This window comes from Desmodus rotundus, chromosome 7 (genome assembly GCF_022682495.2).
Source record: "Desmodus rotundus isolate HL8 chromosome 7, HLdesRot8A.1, whole genome shotgun sequence".
Classification (NCBI taxonomy): domain Eukaryota; kingdom Metazoa; phylum Chordata; class Mammalia; order Chiroptera; family Phyllostomidae; genus Desmodus; species Desmodus rotundus.
The window spans coordinates 18609521-18627868 of record NC_071393.1 but is presented as its reverse complement, the minus strand read 5'-3'; the positions used below and the strand labels follow the sequence as shown (position 1 = coordinate 18627868).

General features: G+C 52.0%; 1 protein-coding gene across 1 annotated transcript in view; it reads left to right on the top strand.

Moving 5' to 3' along the window:
• Positions 1–18348, top strand: part of MYO18B (myosin XVIIIB) — a 219972-nt gene that overhangs the window by 84135 nt on the left and 117489 nt on the right. The window contains exons 22-25 of the mRNA XM_053928945.1: positions 1887–1952; positions 6538–6666; positions 8435–8578; positions 9687–9776. Of these exons, the coding sequence (XP_053784920.1) occupies positions 1887–1952; positions 6538–6666; positions 8435–8578; positions 9687–9776 (429 nt within the window). The remainder of the gene's footprint in view (positions 1–1886; positions 1953–6537; positions 6667–8434; positions 8579–9686; positions 9777–18348) is intronic.

Below are 18348 nucleotides of genomic sequence, written 5' to 3'. Positions count from 1 at the left end.
GCACATTTTTGGCTAAAATGTAATAAGTGAAACCACTACGTTTTTTGGAGGGGCCTTATGGAATGTTCTTGCAGGAGGTCAAGGAGGGAACTTCTTCCCAGACTACAGTCTTGGACTTGACTTTTAATGAGATTCTTTTTTTTTTTTTTTTTTGTATCTTAGGAAGTTTTCTGTGATGCCAATGACCCGTGGAATTGAAATTCATCTGCTAAATTATTCCAGTCTCATAATACCTTTTGCTTCTTGAGGGTCACGTTTGCTTTTCTGACAGTTTATTCCTAACGTAGACCTTGTGATTTTCAAGGGAAGGAAGGGCCACAAGGGATGGCATGGGGGTGGAGTGGGAGGGCCCTTGGCAGGCACACGGAAACCAGGCGCGACCGTCTGACTGAGCGAGGGTGCAGATCTCCGGCGGGGTTTCCAGCCTGCAGGAGTTCACGGGAAGAGGAAAATTCCATGAATTGGCCAGTGGTTCGGCCAAGGCTGCATCCAGGAACCTGTGCGAGTGAATTCGTTTCTCTTGCCTGGGTCTGCCTCCCTACCCGCCTCACCTCTAACCCCATCGGATCTCCCTTGTTTGGGTGTTCGTCCTCAGTCACCCTGTTTACTGAGCTTCTGCTGGGTGCACGGAACAGCAGGGGGCAGGGGGGAAACAGGAGGTGGACTGAACGCCGCTCTCCCTCTGTGATCACGGTCCGGCACAGAAGGTTGGTGGCTGTGCCATCTATTTAGCAAATACTTCCTGGGAGTGAGGCCATTTCTGGGGAGTGCAGTGAAAGAAGGGCAGAGCGTTGGGGTGCCCGTCACAGGGGGCTTTAGTGACACAGAGAGTGAATTTCGTAGTGGCTCGGAGGCCTCTGGAGTCATTCTGGTCGCGTGAAGCTGTCAAGACGCCAGGCTACAGTGGGGCCAGACGGGCCTCATCCAGTCCGGCTTTGCTCCTGGGCGGCCTTGCGACATTGAAGAAATGCCTTGGCTTAGGGTTTTGGGGTTTTTTTTGTAGTAAAATCTGCATAACGTGAAATTTAACATTTTCACTGTGTGTGCGGTGCAGTCCTGCGGCATTAAGTGTGCCACCCTGTTGTCCCGCCGTCCCCGTCATCGGCCTCCGGGACTCCTTCTCCATCTTCCAGCCTGAAACTACCCGTTAACCACTGACCCCCTGACCTCCTCCCCCCAGCCCCTCCCGCCCCCAGCCCCTGGTCCCCGCCATTCTGCTTTCTGTCTCTGGGAGTTTGACTCTTCCAGACGCTTCCTGTGAGTGGAATCATGCAGTACTTGGCCTTCTGCGACTAGTGCGTCTCACTGAGCGTGGTGTCCTCAGGGTTCGTCCATATTGTCACCTGCGCCAGAATTGCCTTCCCCTTGAAAGCTGATCAGTATCCGTTGTCATGAACACCCCGTTTTGTTTAGCCACCCTTGTGCCAGTGGGCACTGGGGTTGCATCTACGTTTTGGGCACAAGCATCTACCCAGGTCCCTTCTTCCACTTCTTGTGGGCACACACCCCAGAGCGGGATCGCTGGGTCCTCGGTGACTCTGTGTTGAATCACTGTGCTGTTTTCTGTAGCAGACACTTCCATCATTCAGTTTTGTATCATTGGTTTTCTTGTCTATAAAAATGGGTATAGTAATGCAATACCCTGCCTAGGGTGGCTTTGGATGAAACGAGATGGTATCTGTGAAGGTCCCAGAAGAGTGGGTGGCACATAGTAGGTACTCAGTACACATTCATTGCCAGGGTGAGGTGGAGCTCTCTATTAGCCAAAGCTCACAGCCACGCGGGGTCGTCCTCTGTCTCCTAGCCCCCCAGGCTGCCCGAACTTGCGTGTCGGGAGTCTCCCGCCTGCTGACTGTTTTCTCCTCTAACCTCTCTCTTCTTCCCAGGCGGTGGAGGAGCTCCTGCGGACGCTGGACCTGGAGAAGAAGGCAGTGGCCGTGGGGCACAGCCAAGTGAGTAGGGCCCCTTTCTGGTGCTGTTCTGCCCATGACATCAGGGAGCCAGATGGGACTCGTGCATGTCCTGCCTCAGAGTCCACTTGCCTTTTCAGCAAGCTGCAAACAGGCCCAGTGCTTCCCCGCCCTGCCTACCTTGTGGGGCTAAGGAGATAGTGTTATGCTGCGGGAGGACATAGCATTGCAAACCACCATTTATTAGAGGCTGCACTCCTGGGACCTCCGTGGTCTGGAAGAGTTTGCATTCTGGACCTCAGGATGCCTCCCGGAGCCTCGGAAAGAGCTGCTGGAAAACCCGAGAAGAAACACTCGCTGTTGCTCAGAGCCTTGGAACTTTGACTTTGCAACCAACTGTCACATGACTCTCGTCCTCACCGATGAGCAGCAAGGAGTGAAAAGAAAGGGCTTGAGAAGGCGGTGCGTGATCGTTAGGGTTGAGAGAAAGAGCCTTTTCCAAACAGGTGTTGAGCCTAAAGCTCTTCCAAAAATGTTTAAGCATGTGGAGGATTTCACAGGGCCCCAGTAGGCTCATGTTTAAAGGTTTCAAGAGGACAAATGCAGTATTTAGGGCTTCCCAAACTATTTGGCCATGGGGCCCTCACCCATCTGGTTCTGTGGAAGACCTGTTACCATTTGCCAGAACTAGTGTTCCATGGGTGATAGTTTAGGAAGTGGGGTACAGAGATTGTAATTCGTCATCTACTAATCCATTAGTACCAACCAATAGACTTTGGCGATCACCTTCCACTTCCAAGTGCTATTTGAGGTGCTGGGGAAGGGCCCTGCTCCCCGGAAGCCCACCGAGGTGGCATCGTTGGCCTTCAGTGCTTCCTGGGGCCCTGAGAAGCCTGACCCATCACACTTCCCCCCTTGGAGAGCTCACGGTCCTTTACACAGGTCATTGCCCCGTGCACACCCTAGCCTCTCCCCGTAGACCTCACGGTCCTGCTGATGTGTATGGTTGAAGCTATATTAGTCCGCTGTGGTGTCAACATGATTTTTCCTGCTGGGAGCTGGCAGCAACTTTGCAGACACTTCTAATCAAGGGAATAAACCTGCCAGGGATGGGTTCCCACCAGGAGCCAAACGCAATGCTAGGCAATGTCACGTATTATTTTCACTTTTCCTTCACAGTCTCCTGTGAGATAATTGGTATATCCCTTCTTTACAGATGAAAAAGCTGTGCCGCTGGGAAGCCAGCCCCTTTTCAAGGTCTTATAGGTAGTTAGGGGTGTAGGTGCAGCTCTCAGGAGAACCTGGACGGGCCCAAATCCAGGGGCTTTCCAATATGCTGTGGGTTCTGTTGTTGATAATGTAAACAGACAGCCCAGCCTTTGCACACAGGTCTTCATGGTTGGACTCGGAGAAATTATTCCTCAGCTCTAAGACCTTCATCCTTCTCGGCCAGCAGCTCTCGAGGTGTGGTCCCCAGGCCAGCAGCATCCGTATCACCTGGAAACATAAACTATTAGGTGCCACCCCAGGTCTAGTGACTCTGAAACTCTGGGCGTGGGCCCCCGCGGCGGGGGTTGGAACAAGCCCTCGAGGGGACTCCAGTGCTCTCTCACATTTGAGAGTCGCGGGTCTAGATGACCACTCAGTTATTTCATAAATGCCAGCATGAGTCCCCACGGGCTCACCAGCTGTGGCGAGCAAGGACGGAAGCAGAGAAGTCCCTGTGCACAGTTTCACAGCGGCGAGGGCAAGGGGTCTAGAAGCCAACATCCTGGTAACAGGACATTGTCACCAGGGAGTAATACTTGGTATTCACTAAGAAACGGTCAAGAACAAATCAAGGGCAATGCATCCTTTGGCAGCCGGGCTAGGCAATGGGCTGCGATCTTTATGGGCAGATGCAACTCTCATTCATTACAGGATTTGGCACTTAATAGGTGGGAAGGCTCTGAAGTGGACAGAGCAGGCTGAGCTGGTCCACACCCACGTCCCACCGCTTCCTGATCGTGTGAATCCCAAGTGAGTGGGTGAATGAGTGTGCCTCTCTGAGCCTCGGTGGAATGGAGCTCTTGCTTTCTCCCTCCCAAGCTGGCCGTGGGGACCAGTGAAGGGTCAGTCCACAGGGACCGGCTGTCCTCCATTGTTGAACGCATTTGCCAGTGGGGCAAGATGCTTATGAAATAGGACAATGATTTCCTATTGAAAGGGTTAAACTTCTTTAGAAAATTACTAAGATGAGAGGAGCTAATTCCTCAGTAGTACCAGACATGCAAGCTATTACCCTATCAGTTTTTTCAGCCTTGGCCTTCAGCGTTCTTAGGGGAGAAACAGCTTGCCCAGTGGTGACGCCCGTAGATTCCTTAAAGATGAGGACGTGACGCCCTGCGTGGGTCCGATAAACAGCTGGACCTATGAAAAGCGAATAACTTAGATTTTTCTCTGTGATCTCCAGCCCCCAGTGCCTTACTGAGGCCCGTGCTGAGGGCCATGACATTTATGAAAGGGATGGGATTGCACATGCAGTGGCCTTCTGGTCGGCAACAGGCCCTTAAAAGGGAGAAAAAAATCAAAATAAGATTCTGCTGAGGCGATGACTTATTCCTGTTCCCTGTACGGTTGTTTCCAATTATCTTTTTAATGAAAGCTTCATACTTAATCAATAGCGGTTTTGGCAGAACCCCGCCGCTTTTGTAATATATGAACTGGTGCCGTCATCACTTGGAGCATTGATTTTTTTTTTTTTTTACAGCAGCTTTTAGGACTCACTAGCTTGTGAAATTAATACAGTCATTATTGAAGCAATCTGATAGGTAATGAGTCGATTGTGTCTTTATTTCAATGAGGCTAATTGTCTTGGTGTCCCTGGCTGATATGGAGTGTTCTGTGAAGTGACAGTGGGTCGCACACCGGAGTGAGCACTGACCGGGTGTGCTAATTTTTATTTTCCCATCGAGACAGGCTTTTCTGCGAGACAGGCGGAGCGGTCACCATTGCAGAAAGTACGCTTAGGGGGGCGGAGGCTATGTGGAGACCCTTTGTTCCACCTGGAGTTAAATTGCAAGTCAGCCCCAAACTTCGGGGTTGGGGGGGTGTGCCGTGAGGAATGAGGGAAGACAGCCTCCTGTGGCCATGGAGAACGCGCCCAGGAGGTAAGCTCAGGGTTTGGGGTTCACATAGCTCACTGGCTGTGGAACCTGAATCAATGATGTGATCTCTCTGAGCCAATAGATCCCTCGTAAGATTTTTTTTTTTTTTTTGAGTGTTAAAATGAGACATAGGAGAAAGAGCTTTGAAAAATGTAAATGCCATGCAAATGTTAATTACATTCAGTGATAATTGTAGTCTTGTCTGGAGTCAGATAGAGGGAGATAAACCTGGTGTTGCCACCTGCTGTGGAGGATCATGGGGACCTGCCTTTTTTAGCCTCAGTTTCTCCCTTCATAGCGCGGGGGGGTGGGGGGGCTCATAATAACTGCCACATAGGACTGTGCACGTGAAGTGCTTTAAGCGCATGGCAAGCGGTGAGCGCAGATCTGGAGCCCAGTTAGGGCTCCATGAAGTGTTACCCATTCACTGACAATGTCGCCGAGTCCTTGGCGCTGCCACTGATCGAGGTGGGGCTGTCCAGGGCTTCCAGAGACATCGAACACTTCTGGGTTTCTATGGTGAAGAAACGCACAGGGCTGTAGTAAAAATGAGCACGAGGACATCTGCAAAGTCATTCCTCCCCGTCTCAGATTCAGAGCCCATTTGAGCCCCTTTCCTTCATCTCTGGGGAGGCAGGACCAGCTTCAGCTGCCCTGCCACCTCGGCGGGAGCAGGCCTTGCCCCAGCTTCAGGTCCCCTTAGAAAAGCCCTTTGTGTTCCCTGTGGTCGATCTGAAAGCGGCCCTACAGGGGGCCGGGGAGGCATCAATCACACCGTAGCTGCAGAGGCCTCCATCCATCATTGATGAACCAGAGCCTGGAAATCTCGCTGTTTTCCGATAGATACCCAAGCACCTCCTGTGACTGGCACCGGCCTGGTCCTGTCCTCTCCTGACCAAGGAGGTCTGCCCTCACTTCCCTCACGTTCTCTGCCCTTCTTACAAGGCCAGACCGCGTATTTCTAGGGCACCACTTCTCTCGGCCAGTGGCATTTATTAAAAATGCACACTCCCAGGCCTGCTACCAAACCCACTCATTCAACATTTCCTGGGGCGAGGCCTGGGAATCTGCCCTCACCACACTGCCCTGGTGGTTCTGGGACACAGCCAAGTTTAGGTGGGTCTGTCTTAGCAGTGGTTCCTAAAAGAAAGGATGCTTGAACCCTGTGGGGACAGCGCTAAAATGCTGGTTTTGATTCAGCGGGTCTGCGGTGGGGCCCAAGAGTCTGCATTTTTAACAAGCTCCTTGGCAGTCTTGGGGCTGCTGGTGTGTGGGCCGCACTCTGAGAACTGGGGGCTAGCGGCAGGGAAAGAGGAGCTTTCAGGGACGCGATGCTTTGATGATTCAGACCCTCAGTCCAGGGCCGCTGCTAACAGGTATTTCAGGTGGACGCAAGGTCCCAATGGCAGCCACCTTTGTCTGGTTGGCTTCAGACAGTCTGGTTCAGCAGGGAAGTCACCTGCTGCCTTCTCTCCTGCCAGGTTTTCCTGAAGGCGGGCGTGGTCTCCAGGCTTGAGAAGCAGCGAGAGAAGCTGGTGTCTCACAGCATCGTTTTGTTCCAGGCCGCCTGCAAGGGCTTTCTGTCGCGCCAGGAATTCAAGAAGCTGAAGGTACGGCGGCCTGCGGAGGTGTAGCATGCTGGACGAGCATCGTCCGTGCCGGTCCGGGGGCTGCGACCCCACACTTCTCACACTTGCTCTCGTGCATGAGCCCCTGTGGGATGTCGTTAATGTGCGGTTCTGGTCCGGTGGGGGCGGGGTGCACACAGGGGCCCTCACGTCTCCCACGATGGTGCCCATGAGAGTGTGCCCCGAGGGGTGAGACTTTGAGTGACCTTTTGCCAGACATTACGGTTGTTTCCAGGACACGACATCAGACTGCCAACAGTGCCAGCCTCGAGCTCCTTAGCCATGCGGTTGACCACGCCTTTGTGGGTTGGTGCGTGATTTCACCCTGTCCCCTCTTTCACAGGTCAGCGGATAGGGCACGGGCAGGGCACGGCCCCCGAGGCCGTGGGGACCAGGAGGCCAGTGTAGAGTCCACAGCCCTGAACCACCATCTTCAGAGATCTCCAGAGACTGATTTTGTCTCTGTAGTCTACACCATGGAGAGAAGGCAGCTTGGCTCTGGAGACAAATAAGACCCATGTTCGAATCCCACCTCCACCGCTTAGTAGCTGGGGAAAGGTGAAGTGTGATTGTGCGCACTTAGTACAGTGCGTGGCACATAGTAGCGGCTCAGTAAATACTAGCTGCTGTTTATTTAGCATTGTGACTGTCAGTTACCCCTGCTACCACGGGGTCTCATCACATGTGCCTCCAGCATATGTGAATTTACCAATTCAAGTACACGCACTAGGCAAAAACAGAAAAAGGCACGAACATTAATGATTTAAATATTGCGAGCAACCCCGCTGGCCCACTGCACTCAAGTGGCTTATGTTTTGGGACGATTTGGATTAGAGGCTAATTAAGCACCTGGGCTGTATGTTCAGCTAGACTGCCAGGGTGCACATCCCAACTCTGCCGCTGAGACGCTGTGTGACACCGGACTCGGGACTTGACCTCTCTGTGTCTCGGTTTCCCCAGTGTAAAACAGAGATGAATAACACCTGCCTTCAGAGGGCTGTAGCAAGGACTGAGCTGAAGCATACCAGGTGCTCGGGGTGGTGCCCCGAGTGTAGGAAGGGCCATGCCAGCCGGGCACGCACTGGCTATTGAGAGGGAGGGATTTTCTGGCTGGTGAGTCAGCACGATTCCCTCCTCTGGAAAGAAGGGATGAGGCCAGTGGCTCTCAAAGGGGGGTCTCTTGGCCAGCCACGTCCCCAAACACTGAGAATTTGTCAGCAACGAAAACCCCTGGCCCTGTCCCAGATCTACTGGATCTGATCCTCTGGAGGCGGAGCCCCGCATCTGTGTTTTGACAGCCCCTCTGGGGCATTGTGATATGCATGCAGGGTTGAGAAGCTTGGGATTTGTGTTAAATGCACTTAAAATGCTGCCCATCCCTTAAAGCTCAGCCAACAACATAATCATGGCCATAGTCTCTAGTGGGCAGTCTCAGGGGTTTTCAAGCATCATTTTTGCCTCGCGTGGTCACTTTTGTGTCTAATCCGATGATAAGAAGTGACCCCCATTGCATACTGTTTTCCACTCCTCACGCTCTTCTAACTATTAAGGCCAAATGGTGGCATGGTGCCTGATGCTGAGAGCCCGAGTGCTTGAAAGGAAGCCTTTTAATTTCTATGTATCTAATCCCTTCCACCAGACATAAGCCCCTTTCCCCCACCCCCTGTGCCACCCTCTGCCCGCTTGCTTTCCTTCACCTTCTCCAGAAGGTTGGAACGGGCCCCCGATCTTCAGTCTCCTTTCCCTGTAGGTTCGTCGACTGGCCTCGCGGTGCATCCAGAAGAACATGGCTGTGTTCCTGGCGGTCAAGGACTGGCCATGGTGGCGGCTCCTGGGTTCCCTCCGGCCGCTGCTGAGCGCCACCATCGGGGACGAGCAGCTCCGTGCCAAGGAGGTTGGTGCACTGCAGGCAGGGTGCCGGGGATCGCGCCCCCTGCCCCCACCCCCTACCCTGGTGCTTGCCTCCGGCCCAGCACCCCAGCTCTGAAAATTCTGAAGCTGGGAATATTCTGCCTGAGAGCCCTGGCTGCCTGCCTCCAGGGATCTGCCTGTTCCCGTCAACACGGGCCACCGTCCCTCCCACACCCGGCCCCTCTAGGCTGCAGGTGCTGGTTAGATGCACCATTACTCCCTGGGCCCGGAACGCCTACCACTTACCCCAGGGAGACTCACTGGCTGAGCCTTTGAGTCCTTCAGTCCTTTGTCTCCTTACCTCTCAGAAAACACTCCCCCTACCATTCTTCCTCCCCCTTAGCGCCCACCTTTGCTAAGCCACCATTTTGATTGATTTCTGGTTTATCCATCCTGTTCTTTCTTTTGCAAAAGTGAACAAACACACCCACACAGTTCCTTTCTTTCTTAGAATACTACATATACTCTCCTGCAACTTGAGTTTTTCACTTGAAAATATTTTTCGAAAATCATGCCATGTCTATTTTTTTTTTTTTTTTAATAAAGCATCCTCAGTCTCCTTCCATGGCCACACGGAGCTCCTTTGTGTGCTTTGTCATACCTGCCTGGTGTGGGCGGTACAGGTAGCACAGTGCTGAGTCACCTGCAGAAATGTGGCCTTCGGGAAGAGGGAGAGCTGAGTGCTCTGTCACACTCAGGCAGGCTCAGCGTCAGGTTATGCAAGGGCCCCATTCCAGGGGTTTGCATTCAGCCCCTGGACTGGGTTGGGGTGGAGCAGAATTGCATGAGCAGAGACGTGATATTCAGAAATGGGGGAAGGAAAGGAAGGAAAGAAGGAAGGGAGGGAGGGAAGGAAGGAAGGAAGGAAGGAAGGTGAGGATGGAGAGGAGAGAGAGAGAGAGAGAGAGAGAACAGAAAGGAAGAAAGAAAAGAAGGGACAGAGAAAGAGCCCCTGTAGGAACGGAGCCTGGGGCATCCTGCAGGCAGGCTGGCCGAGTCACCTGCTCCATCCCCCCCACCCCACTCTTAACACTGTGGCCACCTGTGCTTCTGGCCAACAATGGCTTCTGTTGTGGTGCTTGTTTCTGTAGGAGGAGCTTACGATGCTGAGACAGAAGCTAGAAAAATCGGAGAAGTCTCGGAATGAACTCCGGCAGAACTCAGACCTGCTAGAGAGCAAGGTACTGCATCTGGCTTGTGTGGGTTCCGCGCGGGGCGAGGTGTGCTGTGGGGGGCAGTGGGGACCCAACGCTGCCCAGCTCTGCTCGGAGTGCTCCAGGAGCCCCTCCGAGGAAGTGATGAGGTGCATGCTGCCATTGTCCCCACTCTAGAGAGGAGGGGACTGGGGTGCAGGGATGTGAAGTATCTCCCGAGCCTGCACGACGGGCAAGTGCAGACCTGAGATTCCCACTTGTGTGATCTGGCTTCAAAGGGGAGGGTTTCTTAAGTCACAAAAGCACAAGTCACAGGGACACAATGATCAATTTGACTACTTTAAAGCAAGAAATAAGCTTCAGTTTATCAAAGTATAAAATGCTGGCACATTACATAACGTGAAGATGGAATTGGCAACACGTATCACCTGCAAAGAGTATCGAGAATATGTAAAGAACTCCCTCATCTCATTGGAGAAAGGCAGTTCACTCCAACAGGAAAAAAATGGGCAAAAAAGTAGGGATCTGTGGTGCCCAAGGGTTTGAAGAGTCCAAATGTTCAGGAATTCAAACCGCTGGTAAACTCATGGAAAGATGCTCAACCCAACTAGCGATCAGGAAACACGAGTTAACACCACCGCAGGTACCATTTCACACTTCAGATGGGCAAAATCTGAAGTCCCACTAGCCAAGTGTCGGCCAGGATTTGTGGCAGCAGGAACTTGTGGCTGCTGCTGGAGGGAGTGGAACTTGATGTCACAGTAGATAGCTGAGTGTTACAATTCCTGCTTCCTCTTCCCCAACTCCTCTCCCCTCCTCTTTTTCCTTTTCTCCCTCTTCTTCCTCCTAGTTTTTAAATGTCATGTTTAAGGTTGAACATGCAAATAAGTGCACACACCCTAAGATTGCATCTCCATGCATTTTTACAAAGTGAACACACCAAAGCAGCCAGTACCTAGAGCGAGACACAGCTCTCCCCACATCCCCCCCACCATGCCCCATCTCAGCCACTACTCCCCAAGAGGGACCAGCAAGCTGACCTCTAATGCTATCGAGTGGTTTTCTTTTGTTTTTGAACTTGACCTAAATGCAGTCAGAGGTGGGTACTCATTTGTGTGTGGTTCTGTCATCTGACGTTCATGTGTGTGACATCATCCATTCACACAGCCGTGGAGGGTGGTGTGTCCCTCATCCTCACTGCTGAGTGGTATTCCGTTGTGTGTGGAGTCCGCGATGTATCCAGCAAACCCGCGTCACCTGGCTCCAAAGGGAGGCATTCTTAAACAGTTCACAAAAGCACAAATCTCAAGGGGCAATGATAAATTTGACTCACTTGAAGTTACAAATCAACCAAATGAACAATTTGGTGGTTTCCAGTTGTGAGCGATTAGGAATAAGCCTGCTGGGAACATCTCTTGCACATGACTTCTGATGCACCTGTCCTACATTTCTGTTAGGAATGTACCTAGGGGCACATTCAGTTCTGATGGGTGCCGCCAGGCAGTGTGCCAAAGTGTTTGTATCAGCTTCCACTCCCACGGCTGCAGGCAACGGTTCCAGCCGCTCCACACCCTTCCCAGCCCTCGGTGGGTCTGTCTGTTTCACTGAGCCACACGGGTGCAGTGGGGCAGGGCCACGTCGTGATTGTAACCTGCCACCTCCTGGCTGTCCTCTTTGGCCAAGTGGTCTTCCAAGTCTTTCCCATTGTTCTTCTGATTGATTGGTAGCAATTCTTTTTATATTGTGGTATGAGTTTAGTTGTTGGGTCGATGGAGTGCAGATCTCTTTCTCCATTCCGTGGCTTGGCTTTCTGGATGCAATCATTGGAAGCTGTTGTTTTCTGAAGTCCCCGTCCCTTCAAAACTGCCATAGGGTGTGGAAGAAATCAGAGGGTGTCAGAACTCCCAAGCCTGCATTAGTTACGGAAGATGAACTTTGTTTTCGTTTTATTCTGTATTTTATTGATTCTCAGATGCACAGTATTTTCCACCTCTGTGCATCCCTGGAACTGGGATGTGTAGTAACGATCAGTGGCGTCTTACCCCCCAAGTTGGCGGTACTTTCCTCCCTGATCCTCTATCACAGTGCATCTTACAGTCAATGACGGCTCCGACTCGGTGGCATGTAGCGTGTGGGGGCCCATGTACAATTTTATTAGAAGAAAGGGCTCTGATTCCCTGCCCTCCTTCCCCAAAGCTACTGTTGATTTCCATTGGTTGCTTTGGCACTTGAAAGAGCATCAGAGTTACTGTTAACCCTGTAGCTTCCCCTGGCCCATCCTCCAAGATCCAGGAGAGAATCTTGATGGATGGTCTGTCCTCCACTGCTTCTTTGACTAGCCCGGTGGTATCCCGAGGCAGCGGTCTGACTCTGTGCCAGCAGCTCCCCGGAGGATGGATTAGAATCTAGATTGCTGCCCCCTGCTTAGACATCCCAAGTCCAGTGGGCTAAGCTCTCAGGTGCTGCTGAACCTGCAGGCCCAGGACCACGCTTTGAGAAACATTAGGCGAGGGAACAGATAAAAAATTATCTCTTTGCATGCGGTTCCACTTTCCTTGGGGGACTTTCTCTTAGCAGCTGGGGAGCAGACACCCCTGAAGGGCCATGCATTGTGAAGGCACCCCAGCCCCTCCATTCTTGGCCTCTGCACCCCATCCCCTTGTCAGTGGAAGGGGCGAACAGTTGATAGAAACTTCAATGAAACGTGTTGTGCCTCATCATTGGAAACTCTGTTTGACTAGGCTTATTAAGAAAAAAAAACATTATGGCGAAATGATTTAAGTGCTTCATTTGCAAAGAGCAGAAGAGAAGATGAGGAGCCTTGGAGAAGCTGGCTATAAATATTCCTCAAGCGTGCAAAAATCTGCCTTCATGCAAAGTGGGGTATTTTATTTTCACAAGAAGTACCTGTAAGGCTGCGGGAGCTCATGAGGACGTATGAGAGGTGTGTTTTCTTCTCTCTCTGGAATATATTTTAGGCTTTTCCCAAGAACTTGTTTATGGCAAAAAGACAGAGGCTCGCACCCTCCTCATTAGTCGGAGCTGTGCCCCTTTTGGGTAGTGCATTGCTGGGTTCACCTCCCACGACACAGTAGGGGCTGGAGATTTAGGTAAGAAAGTTCATTTGCAGAGCTCCAGAGCCCCAGGAAGGGTGGGCCTGAGGGTCCCGAGTGTGGCTGGGAACTTATCTCTAGGGAGGGAGGGAAGTGCAAGGGTCATGAGGTCAAGTGTTTGCTGGTTACTGAGTCCGGATCCCATCGCAGGTCTCCTGACCCCTGTTCCATGCTCTGTCACTGTGCCTCTGTGGGGACAGGTTTGGCACACCCTGACCCCCGGAGAATAAGCCAGCCCAGTTTCCTGTCTGACCCAGCCTGCCAGGTCTCTAGGGCCTTCCCTGCTGGGACATGCTGGGCAGGGCAGGGCGTGTTTGCAGCAGACAGGGCTGCTGTGTCTCTGCGCCCATGACGTGGGTGTGTGCACAGGTGACTGCAGTGGGGCTAGCTAAAGGGCCCGCAGAGGACAGCATAGCTGCAATGTTCTTTCTGTGTGCCTCAGTTTCCCCATATGAACTGGAGCCGTAATCTCTTTTCTATCTGCCTTGCAACACAGACGAAGGAGCTGGGGGCAGGGATGAGGACAGTGGGTGACCTGAGCTGTTCTGCCTGGTAGTAAAGGACAAGAGGGTCGATCAGGACGGCTGGCTTTGTACGCCTAGAACTAGGGAATTGTGGGAAAACTCTTCAAGTCCCTGAGCGTCTGTGTCATCAGTAAAATGGTGAGGGTGATAGTTATAAATTCTTCTCCCTAGGATTGTGGCACGGAGGCGCGTGTAAAGTAGTTATTACAAATTTCAAGCCTTCACACATCAGCACTATTATGTATTTGAATTCTTTCCACCCTCTCCCCAGGGCAGACTGAGTTCCTTGAAGATAATGATACATCTTAGCTATTTCTTTCCCTCACAAAGCACTTGGTGCAAATTGAATAAATGAATGAATGAATGGAATAATGATGAATGTAATAAAGTAGCATTTAATGAGCAATGTGTCTGTGCCAGGTGCTGTGATAATCCTTTGTCTACTGTTATCTAATTTCATCTTCAAATAAAACTGTGAGGAAAGTGTTAGGACCCCCACATTTAGATGAGGGAAGTGAAGCTCAGAGAGGTAAACAGGTTTGCCCAATATCATGTAGCTGTTAGGCGGCAGAGCTGGGATTGGAACCCAGGCCTGGCTGACTTCAAACAGGCTGTGCTAGAGGAGGAACATCTACCCAGACTGGGAGTGGGGTCTGGGAGGGCTTCTTGGAGGAGGAGTCTTCAAGGAGGAGTGGGAACTAGCCACCTGACAGGTGGGGGGGCATTCCAGGCGGAGAGCATGGCAAGGTCAGAGACAGAGTGTGGGGACATCCCTGGCTCTGAGGTGGGTGGTCAGGCCTTGGAGCTGGGCAGGGCCATGAAGCTGGGCGGGGCCACGAAGCTGTGCCAGGCCACAGGGGCAATGGGAGCCCTGTTAGAGGTTCAGATGCCATCCTGAAGGTGAGGGGCGGACCGAAGAACACTTCCAAGATGGGGTGTGTGGGTGACAACGTCCAAGGAGTTACTTCCTCTTGGGGGGTGGAGCTAGCGAACCTTGAAGGCCATTTTGAAGCCCATGAAAGCCCGTAACTGCCCCTTCTATCCCAGAGCCAGTAGGTGATGTGTCATCTCCGCGTGCCCCTCTTGGAAGCATGACCCTTCTCCCGGTGCTTTTACGAAAGTGCCCCCATTGCCACCAAAACACCAGAGGCTGTGCAGCGCTCCCTTTAATTCTCACTCACGTATGTTTATTAGCTCATTCAGGACGTGTTCTCTGAGCCCCCACGGGGCAGTTTGATGGTGTGGTCAGGAGCCAGGCTGCCTCGGTTCGTAGCCAGCTCTGCCGCTGGCTGGCTGGGTATCCTTGGGTGAGAGTCTGCGCCCTGGTGCCGCAGCTTCCTCACCTGCAATCAAGCTGGAGGTGTCGGTCCTCCTCTCGGAGTTGCTGTGAGCGTTCGGTGGGGTAACCTGTGCTGAGCCCGTGGTAAGCACTGTCTGGGCTGCTGACTATTATTAAGGTCACTACTACTATCACTTAGTAGCGGGACGATGAGCCGAACTGGCCCCCAGCACCTCTGGGAGAGCCCCAGAGCCTGCCACTGAGCTAGAGATTTGCTCTGAATTTCCCCTAATGACTGAGGCAGCTTGGGGGGCAGGCACCGCTAGACTGGAGTCTGAAGCCACAGCTCACTCTCCTTGACAAACAAACCCCACACCAGCCAGCTGGCTCTGCAGTCAGGTCGGCCCTTCCCCTGTTGGTTCATTTGCTCTTCTCTTTTTTTCCCTAATTCTTTTTATCATTTTCTCTTTTAGTTTCTCAGATTAATGGGGGTAGGGCTTCCCTTCCACGAGGAGTCCAAATAGGTTCCCTTTGGCCATGGCCCTGTAGGGGTCCAGGTCTTGTCTGGTCCTTGATCTGTACCCTGCTGGCTGTTTAACGCGACCTCCCTGAGCACTGCTCCAGGAGGATGATGATGCCTGCTCTGCTGACCTCCAGGGGCTGGGAGGTCAGAGGCCAGGGGGTGGGGCCAGTACTGTAGTGATAACCCAGGACCTGGGGCTCAGCCCGCCCTGGCTGGACTCCTCTGTGACTGATCAGCTATGATTTCAGCAAATCTTTTCCCACTCAGTGCCTCCATTTTCCATTCTGTGGAATGGGAATAACAAAAACACCCTCCTCATAAGGGTTTAAAGAAGACAGCATATATGTCCCCAGCACTGGATGAGTGTGAGCTATTTCTCAAGCCTTAGTAATGGGCAGGTCCTGTTAGTTAAATTGGAAAGTAGAGGAGGAGGGTGAAAGGGGGCTGTTTGCTCTCTGTAGGAAAGATGGGTGGGGGAGTTTTGAGAGTCTTTGAACAGAAGAACAGGGCAGAGTCGGGCCAAGATGTGGGTGCCCCACATGGCGGTTTTCTTATCTCCCTAACTCGACAGTGGGGTCCTTGAGGATCAGGGTACAGCACACAGTAGGTGCTCGTGTGATGAATGACTAGTGGCAGTGACCGCTCTGGACCGCAAGTGCTCAGTGTAATGTCCACCTGTTCCTCCGAACTGCAAAGGGCGCCACGCTCAGGATGTATAGTCTATTCGACTGAATGCAAAATACACAGCAAACTCATTCATTCCTGTGCTTGCTTTCCGGCAGACTCCAGAGCCAGGGTCCCCAGGTAGAACGGGGGTTTTCGGTGATATGGCCAAGTGGATCCAGGGGACATCTGGGAATAATTTGTGGTTCATCGGTCCTTGAGGAGTCTGCAAGGGCCCTCCGAGCTTGTGAGCCAGGCTCTCCCCCTCGTTAAACTGGCTTCCGTTTTGCATTTGCCGGGCAGCTCTGGGTGCGGAGCCTGCCCCTCACCTCTGTGGACGAAGCTCTCAGGCCCTGTGATGTGGGAAGAGAGAGAGAGTCTGTGGGAAGGTCAGGGGCAACTTGCTTCTGTGAGAAAAGCACCTGTCATTTCCCCCAATTTGCAAAGGCTAATTGTCCTTTGGGCTCCTGACTTGGGTTCTGTGGGACATGAAGGTAATGCGTTAAAGTAATTTTGTGCTCCCTTTGCCCAGGCTGATTAGTGCAAATTAAATTTCACACTAATTGGCTGAGGCGGAGAGAACACCGTCCTGCTGTTTGGGATCAATGCTGAGCTCTGGGAGAGGGGCGGGGCTCAGGAGCGTGATGGGGGCACTCCTGGATCGCACTGGCTAGGATTCCGTGCCCATTGCAAATGACCACTTGTCCAGCTCCGGTGCGTCTGTGTGCCATAACCAAATCTAGCCCATTTAAGCCCAGGGTGAGGCCAAGATTAGGAGGAGATCCTACCAGCTTATACGGCAGTAACTCTTAAACTTGGTTGTGCCTAACAGTCACCCTGGAGTAGGCTGAAAATCCGACCCCCGGGTCCCACTGTAGAGATTATAGTTCTGGGGATGTGAGAATCCTGGAATCTGCATTTTAACAAGCGTCTCAGGTCACTGCCATGCAAGTGTTTCCCCAGAACACAGGGTAAGGGATAGCAAAAGGGAGCCCCTCCCAAAGCTGGCCAGGAGCATCCGGGCTGAGCCTCTCCTTCATTAACTGCTGGCCATTACCTGGATCTGGGTTCAAGTTCCGGACCAGCCACTTACTTGCCGTGTGCCCCCCTTCAAAACACTCCCCTTAAGCCGTTTGTAGTGAAATCTGCATTTTGGTCTGAGCAGTCACTGGCCGGTGAGCAAGACGGGAGGCAGGTGAGCTGGGAGAGGAAGCAGGGGAGGCTGCCCAGGTGCGGAGCAGCCCCAGGCTTTGCAGCGCGATTGCTGGTTTTGGAGATGCTGTTTTTTGGTTTTTCTGATGACAGAAGGGGTTTAAAAAAGTCAACAATACAGAAATATGTCACAAGGAAATCGGATATCCCATGAGCTCGCTCTCTGGAGGTGGGGGTGGGGGCAATCCCTATGATCATTTTGGGGGGTACCTTTTTCTGTGCAAGTAAAAATGGGAACAGACCAAAATTCTGTCCTGCAGCTTGGCTGTTTTTCCTCCTGGCAGCGTATCTTGGGGATTTTTTCATGTCAGAACATAGAAATCTGCATCCTCTTCCTTCACAGGGCAGCTGGGTGGTTTGGGGGACGATGGGGATGGGGACAAGGTTGGGGCGGCTGGGTTCCACCCTGGAAGGGCCACAGTGCGGCACAGCATCGCACGGTTGCCCCTCAGTGTGGCCCCGAGGGTCTGACGGGAGAGCGAGGTGTTTTGATGTCTCCATGCACTACATTTTTGGCATAGAGTCAGAATGACGGGACAGCAGACATCACCCCATTCAATGCCTTTTACAACGCAAGTGTGCAAAGCCCCCGACAGGAAGACTTGTCCAAGGTCACACAGTGTATTAGTTGCTGTGTCTGGACTTGAACCCTATCCCTGGCCTCTGTTTTTTTTTTTCCTTCCTGGCCTCTTGACTTTATCCCCTGCCTGTGCGAGGCCGTTTCTGAGCTGCTTGGTCACAAACAGTTCACACATATGTTTCTCTCTTCACCGTCTTTGGCCTGACCTTGAACCTGGAAGGCTGCGTGTCGGAACAGTAATACCACAGAAGCCCTGACCCATTTGGCATCTGTACTCGGTCGGTTAATTGGAAAGAAAAATCAGTGCAAGGGAATTTGTGAAGAAGTAAACACTTCTATTTTTAACTTTAAACCTGTCCACCTTAACTCACAGAGGTAGGACCAAAGCCTCTGGAAGATGAGCCTCCGACTCAAGCTCTTTCCTCCTTAAACCATGTCTCTAATACACGGCCACGTGCTGTCCAGCTTTGATTTCTTCAACGTGAGCAAATGGCAAAGTAATAGGAATGCAGAAACCCCTTTTTTCAAAAGCAACTTACCCTTTTTAAAAAAAAAAAACAAACAAACTTTCCAAAACATTTAACCTACTCTTCATGGAACATCTTTGTCCAGTCTTATTTTATAGGCTTATGCAACAGCTAATTGAATAGGTAATTATGATAAAAATGCAACAGGTATCAGTGGGCGGGGAACACACAGAATTGG